Genomic DNA, 8,011 nt, shown 5'->3' on the forward strand with positions numbered 1-8,011 from the left:
TTAATTTTCTGTAAAAAGCATCCTTGATTATAGCAACTCGAGCTTTGAATTTGTTCTTCAGTTCCTTGAGCTTAAGAAATGCTGAGCACTCTCGGCCCTTTTGGTTTTCTGACTCCAACTCCTTGAACATTTCATTGTAATGTTTTACTTTGTCATCCTGTGCTGCCTTTTGAAATCTTCTATTCAACTCCTTCGTATCTTGAATTCTTCCTTGTGCTTTGGCTTCTCTGCGCTCCAGTGCAATTTTCAGAGTCTCTTCTGACATCCATTTTGGTCTTCTCTTCCTCTTCTGTCTTTGCAATGACCGTTTGCACTCTTCCTGGATGATACCCTCCCACAACTCATCTGGTCTTTGCTCATTAGTGTTCAAGGCCTCAAACCTGTTCCTGAGATGGTTCTGCAATTCGGTTGGGATAGACTCAAAGTCCTATTTTGGTTCCCTTGGATTTGGTTTAATTTTCCTCAACTTCAAAGCTTCTTTAGCTTCCTTAAAAAAAAAAGAAATTACATTCCCCAAGTCTAAGCCTATATCCAAGCACTAGAGAAAAGGCAAGTAATAAGTTTAAGTTTATAGAGTTGATGAACTCTCTCTTCCAGTGTGTAGCTTCCACACACAGGATAATGACAGAGTTGAATCCCCACGGGAAGTATGTGGACAGAATTATACTAATAGGGCTAAAGCATGAGAATTTGTTCCCACATTATTTCTGGGCCCTCACAATCCACACTGAGGTTCTGGACCCTCCACAAGGAAGGTCTAAGACTACAGACTTTCCAGTTTCACATGCCCTGTAGGGCAGGATTGAACTCTGACTCCACTAAACAGTAGCCTCTTTAACATAGCACCTTTCATGTACCAGGATGAGCACTGGTGCATCTGGAACATTCTTTCTATGAAGGTCTAGGAGCACATTTCCTTGGTGACAAAAGCATGGAGACTAGGTATACAGCTATACAGATGAGGAAGAAAAGGAGGTTCCTGTGCAGACACCTCCTAGGACCTTAGAAACCTCCTAGGTCCTTAGACAACCCCAACAATCTAAGGCTGAACCGCCAGACATTCCTTAGAGTCCTCAGATGAAGCTTACCCCTATTTCCTCTTGTCCTTAGACACTTTCTCCATGTAAGCCTGATGCGTTAGACATCTTCTCAAGATCTACATGCATGATCTCCAAAGGCCTCAAATTCATGGGACACCCATCTCGCAAGATATTCCAGTCTACTTTCTCCTGTGATCTGTGACTTGATCCACAAGAAATCTAAGTCAATGACTCACTGTGCATGATGTACTCAGTCCAGAGAGGGAGAGTGAATAGGCCAATGTCACACAATTAGGGTAACTAGAGTAGAGGAAGATTAGACCAACATCCAAGGGCAAGCTCTGATTGGATAGGAGGAAGTTGGCATATGACATCGCTGAAGTCTCCAGAGCCCTCTAACCTCCACTATATTTCATTGCCAACCACATAATCACAACTTACGGTGGTTCTCCATTTTCTTTTCAATGCTATAAATCTTAACAGGCACAAACTACCTCATCTTTCTCCCATCCTGCAGCTGATGGATCCAAATCATTAATTTTTTGGTTAGCAACACTCCATACAGCCCGTTATGCCACTACGTTTCTTGACAGCACCATCTGATGACACATCTAATCCCAGAATCTTGGGAAATCTTCATAGTGAGCTTGAGAGCATCCCCTCCTAAATGAATTTTGCTCTGATGAGCAGTAGACTCATTTCAAGTTCTCCCTCAAGTTTCTGTTCCACAAAAGGGAACACTGGAGATATGTGTTTGTACCCAAGTTGATCAAGGGAAAGAGAGAACCCAGATCCTACTCTTTTGCCTGGTTTCAGGATGTGTTCTCAACCACTTAGTAGTCAAACATTTGTTGAGTGCCTACACTACGCCTCTTAGTGTTCCCTTGCCCTACTCACCTGACAACCTCTTAGTCTAGGTCTAGGTTTTATATGAGCAAAAGTAAGTGTTCTGCAACTCCCATTCCTCAATGTTAGCTATAATTTGTTATGACTGACACATTTAAATGTCTTTTTCATTGTTATTAGGTGCCATTGTCAAGGAGGACCCAATGAACAACAGATTTGAAGTCTGTCCTAACCTGAGCTATCTTCACAATCTCTGACACACATGAGCCCATTGCTGTAGTCACTGTGTCAATCCACCTGGTTAAAGGTCTTTCTCTCTTTCGCCATCCCTCCATCTTTCCAAGCATGATGTCCCTCTCCAACGAATAGTCCCTCTTAGCAACATGTCCAAAGTATGTGAGACAAAGTTTTATGATCTTTACCACCAAGGAGCACTCTGGCTGCATGTACTCCAAGTCATAGCTGTTCGTTCTTTTTGGCAGTACATCAGATATTCAGTACTATTCTCCAGCATGAAAGTTCCAAAGTGTCAATTCTCCTGTCATTCTTATTCATTGCCCAGTTCTCAACAGCATATCAAGTGACTGAAAAAAAAAACCAACTATGGTCTGAATCAAGTGCACCTTAGTCCTCAAACTGATATCATTGCTTCTCAATAATTTGAAGAGGTCCCTGATTGTAGACTTTCTCAGTGCAATATGTCTCTTGATCTCCTGCCTGCTGGTTCCAAGTGTACTGATTGTGGATCTAAGTAAGAGAAAGTTATTGACAGTCTCAATTTTTTTTCTCCTTCTATTATGATGTTACCTGTAAGTCCAGTGGTAGAAATTTTGTTTTCTTGATATTGAAATGCCATCCATATTGAAGGCTGTAATCTTTGATCATCTGCAGCAAACACTTCAAGTCCTTCTCATTTTCATCAAAGTTGTATCATCAGCATAATGAAGGTTATTTATGAGTCTTCCTCCAATCCTGATGTCACATTCTTCTTCACAGAGTACAGGTTCTTGAATAAATTGCTCAGCTTAAAGACTGTATAAATATAGAGAAAGAATACACACTGGCGTATGTCTGTCTTGATGTTAAACCTTCAGTATTTCCTTGTTCTGTTAGAACAACAGTTTCTTAGTCTAAGTTTAGGTTTCGCATGAGCACAGTTAAGTGTTCTGAGATTTCCATTCTTCTCAATGTTAGCCATAATTTGTCATGATCCAAACAGCCAAATACCTTTGCATAGTGAATAAAGCACAAATAGATGTTCTTCTGATATTCCTCACTTTCATCCAGGATCCACCAGTTAGCAATATAACCCTGGTCCCCTACCCTCTTTCTTTATATACAATTTTTATTTTATACTGGGTTACTTACAAAGTTTGTATACATTCTTTCTCATCTCAGATCTTTCCCCTTTCCTTTACCCATCTCTCCCTCCACACATCCAATCGTGCAACCCTATGATTAAACTTCCCCCTCTACCTATCCTCACCCATCTGCTCCTCCCTCTTCAACTTGGATCCTTGTACATGTTCTACAATAATGGTCTTGCACAGTATTTGTCTTTATGGGACTGAGTTAGGTCACTCAGCATAATGCTTTCTAGTCTCTCTCAAGTTTGGTTGTAACTTACAAAATCATTGCTCCTGTGTGCTGCATAGTATTACAGTGTGTAAATGTTCCATAATTTCTCAATCCATGCCATTATGGTTGAACATTTTTGTAGTTTCTATGTTCTTGCTATGGTGAACAACGCAGCTATGAACATTGGTGTACAAGTCTCTGTGACTCAGTTCTCCCTTTCTCAGGATATATTCCAAGCATTGGAATAGCTGGGCCATACAGAATTTCTATGTTCAGCTTTTTGAGGAAACACTAGACTGTCTTCCAGAGCGGTCGTACCATTTTTTAAAAATAACCTTCATCAGTATTTTACTAACATGTAATATGAATGATATTGTTTAATAGTTTCCACATTCTGCTAGATAACCTCTCTTGGGAATGAAAGCAAATAGGGATTTCCTCCAGTCAGTTGACCAGGCAGCTGTCCTCCAAATTTCCTGGCATAAACCGGTGAGCAAATCTAGGGCAGCCTAAATTAGTTGAAATAGACCAACTGGTATTCCATAAATTCCTGGGGTTTTGTTTTTCACCAATACCATCACAATTTATCTGGTGTTGATCACTTTTGCTCAAAGCTTCAAACCTATTCTTAAGATGATTTTTAAGCTCAAGTGGAATTGACTCAGTAACATATTCTGGTTCTCATGGATTTGTTTACTTTTTTTTCAGCCTCAGGTTGAATTTGCACATGAGTAATTATTCCACAGTCAGCTTCTGACCTAATCTTGACTGCTGATATTGAGCTTGTCCAATGAGCAAAGCAAGGGGACACAACTTGGTTTGAAAATAAAGGAGGTGTGTGTCAGTATTATATCATTTCTCCACACACATTCAATCTGTATGCTGAGAAAATTGAGAAGCTAGACTCAATGAGCTGGAGTGAATGTGGCATCAGGATTGGAAGAAAACCCAATAATCTACATTATGCAGATGACTCAATTGCTGAAAGTAAGTAAGGAGGACTTGAAGCGCTTGCTACAGAACATCAAAGACTATAGCCTTCAATAAGGATGGCCTCTCAATGTCAAGAAAACAGAAATTCTTATGACTTAACCTATAGTAACATCATGATAGAGAAAATAGCAAGACTCTCAATGACTTCATCTCACTTAGATCCATATTCAATATTTATGGTACCAATAATGAAGAGGTCAGACATACTACACTGGGAAAGACTGTGGTCAGGGACCTCTCCAAATTATTGAGGATAAATGTCAATTTGATGACTACAGTGCATCTGATTCAGGCCATAGTCTTTTTAATCACTTGCTATACATCTAAGAAGTGGACAATAAAAAATTATAACAGTATAAGAATTGATGCCTTTGAGCTGTGTTGTTGAAGAGTACTGAACATCCTGTTGGGCTGCCAACAGAACAAATAGATATGTCTTGAAGAGGGTGCATCCAGAGTGCTCCTTGAAGGCAAAGGTGATGAAACTTCATCTCACATACTTCAGGCATGTTGCTAGGAGAGGCTATTCACTGGAGTGGGAAATCATGTTTGGAAAGGTACAAGGTTTACAAAAGAAAGGAAGACTTGAACCAGATAGTATGACACAATAACTTTATCAAGGGCTCAAATGTGTCAGAGATTATAAGGATGGCACAGGATAGGATAGAGTTCAGATCTGTTGTTAATGCTGTTTTCATGAGTCATATTCAATCCAATGGCAGGTAACAACAACTATATACCAAATCTTGTTTTGGACATTGTGAGTAGATATATTACCTCCTAGATGTATTTCTTCTGACAGAAATAAATTAAAGGCAAATTATTGGACAGTTATTGTTTAATAATAATAATAAATTACTAATAGGTAAAACCAAGACAGAAGTCAAGGAAGACTTCTCAAAGGGAAAGTAATCAACTTTTATTCAAGTTGGGCAACAAGGCCCATTGGTACATCCTGGAACTAGAAGGCAAGATTAGATGAGGATAGCGTGCCAGTAAGTGGAGGAGCTTGGAGACTGCCTCATTATGCTGAAGGGGAGAGACTGAAACTGGAGCCCTCAGAGGTGTGGGCACTCACTTGAGGGCAATAGAGTAGATCCTGAACTATGTTCCTGACAAGGTCTTCTAAAGGTTGACAATGCAAAAAAGTAAAGAGATCCAGCTCTCCCCAGCCTACATTTGAACCCAGAAGGGAAGTCAGAAGTGGACTAACACAGGTAGGAAAGTAAGACAAAACTTTCCTCTGTGAGGAATGGAAGAATTAAAGGCTTAGTTAACCATGAGATGAACAGAGAATAGAGGAGTGCGTGAACTTTGAGAGTTGAAAGAAGAGCTCCCTTCAGTTTTGCACCACTTTCCACAGTCTTAAATCCACCCACCCCTCTCCCTAACTGACCTGGTCCTGATTCCCCCCGCATCCATCCTACAACCCCACTCACCATGCCCAGGTGACCCAAGAACCAGTTCCGCATTGGGGGCTGTGGGAAACATCTGAGGCGGTAGCACTTGCTAGAAAAGGCATAGGTCCAGGCCAGGACCCGAGCAAGGAGCCAGGAGGTGCCAGGTATCAGCAGAATCACCCAGAAGGATGCTGTGCTGGGCCAGAGTCCCAACCATGGCAGATACAGCAGCGACATCCTACAGACAGAGGAGAAGAAGTGCTAATGGTGAGTGATGAATCAGAAAGTAGAGGAAGGAAGCAAGGATATCGATTCTGGAATCAGAGTAAAGGCTACTGATTGGTCATCATAAAGACCAGAGAGGGGAAGTAGGTCCAAAGAAGGCCAGGGTAAGAAGGTGTGTGGGAGAGTGTGTGTGTGTGTGTGTGTGTGTGTGTCTATGTGTGTGTCTGTGTGTGTGTGTGTGAGAGAGAGAGAGAGAGAGAGAGGATGAGGCCAGAGACACAGAGAGGTATCTGGAGTATAGGAAGTCCCAGCTCCAGGGCAGTCCCAGGGACACTGTCAAAGGACCTACTTATTAGTCACCACACTGAACCAGCTTGCTCTTTTAAATTCCTTCATCATCCTTATCACTCCTCCTTCCCACTCCAAGGATAGGGCCTAGCTCTGCCATTCCTAGCTTTGTGCCTTCAGTCCCCAGGGGCTCATCCTACAAAGCCGTCTCTCCACCACCTCCTTGCATAACTTTATCTTTGCCTCTCAACTGGGTACAGATGGGAGGAGCTGACCCAGGCTAGTCAATCCTCCAGCTGTGGCTTCTTTCTCCTGGTGAGCCACCTGACAAGAAATGGAGATGGGGCACAGTACAGGCCAGCCAGGCTGAATAGCTCTGGTTACAAAGAGTCTACTGGGGATCCTTTAGATCCAACACCTTTCTAGAGAGGATTTAGTGGAAGAAAAACAAAGATTACTTTGAGTCTGGCATTGAGAGCTGCCCCAGCCCTTCTACGGTCAGGGTGTGGCCAATACAAGCCTAAACTTGAAGATTCAGACTTAAAGCTGTTGCCCAGGTTTCCCAGCCTTGCTGGAATCTAGTCCTGAGCACAACCACCCTGAGATGCAAAAACAACAAAGATTCCCACTTCATCCCATGGGAAACCAACACCAGATTCCAAAATAAAGACAGAGGTGGAAATTACACATCCAGAAGCTATGTGACAGGAGGGAATGGAGGAGGATGGATAGGAGGGTGCAGCAGAATTCCCTGCGTCCCTGCTCTGACTCTGAAGTGTGCCAGCCCTTCTCTGAACCTCAGGGAGCTCATAGGGAGATATACTGCTAATCCAAAGACTGCACCCTTCTGGCCATTCTAACCCACCAGTGGCTCTCAGGGAGAAATGCAGACAATTCCTTCCCACTGTGACTTGCAACCTCAGAAATACACTGGAGGGTTAACTATGTGTTGGTTCTGACTCTACAAAAATGAAACCCAGAACATTGCACTGAAGCTCAGTCTTCCTGTTGGAGAAATGACATGTAAAATGGGAAACTTGGATGAAATAGAGGAAGGCTCCATAAGAAGGGGAGGGGGATCATGAACCCCAAACAGAGGAAAATAAAAGTCCAGCACGTAGGACCTGAGCGGCTTTTGCTACAGGTGCTCCACATAGAATATGCCTGCTGCATACTCCCTTTGTCAGGTACTAAATTTCCCTGTGTGGTGGTCTTTAATGAGGAAAAAATTCAAGAAGAGATGTCCAATAGAGCTGCTCAACAAGACAGTGGGACAGAGACCATCTTCCTACATGACTTGGATATTAAATCTCTTCTACATTCAAATGTCTGTTCCTGGAACTCTCAGTAGGTTAAAGTGGAACTCCTGCCCTCAAATCTCCACCCTCTACCTTGAGGCAGATCTTATCTTGGGCAGGTAGGGACAGGGCTTGCTAAACCTGTCAAGGTCGTGGGAGATGCAGGTTAAAGGGAGCCAGTGTTTGGAGGACTCCACTCCCTGTAGGCCTGCCATGTGTCTGGGATGAACAGACAGCCAAGAGCAGGAATGGAGGCCTCATCAGCATATGGCAACATCTGTCACAGAACTCCTTTAAAGCTTTTCAGACCTATTAACTTTTGTATTTATTATATCATTTTTTT

At 42.4% G+C, this 8,011-nt stretch overlaps 1 protein-coding gene across 1 annotated transcript in view; it reads right to left on the reverse strand.

Moving 5' to 3' along the window:
- Positions 1-6,094, reverse strand: part of LOC102850660 (leukotriene-B(4) omega-hydroxylase 1-like) — a 37,536-nt gene extending 31,442 nt beyond the window's left edge. Inside the window, exon 1 of the mRNA XM_006898297.1 lies at positions 5,897-6,094. Coding sequence (XP_006898359.1) covers positions 5,897-6,094 — 198 coding nt within the window. The remainder of the gene's footprint in view (positions 1-5,896) is intronic.
- Positions 6,095-8,011: the final 1,917 nt, after the last annotated feature.

Source organism: Elephantulus edwardii, unplaced genomic scaffold (genome assembly GCF_000299155.1).
Source record: "Elephantulus edwardii isolate Elephantulus edwardi_28Jun2011 unplaced genomic scaffold, EleEdw1.0 scaffold00226, whole genome shotgun sequence".
Taxonomy (NCBI): domain Eukaryota; kingdom Metazoa; phylum Chordata; class Mammalia; order Macroscelidea; family Macroscelididae; genus Elephantulus; species Elephantulus edwardii.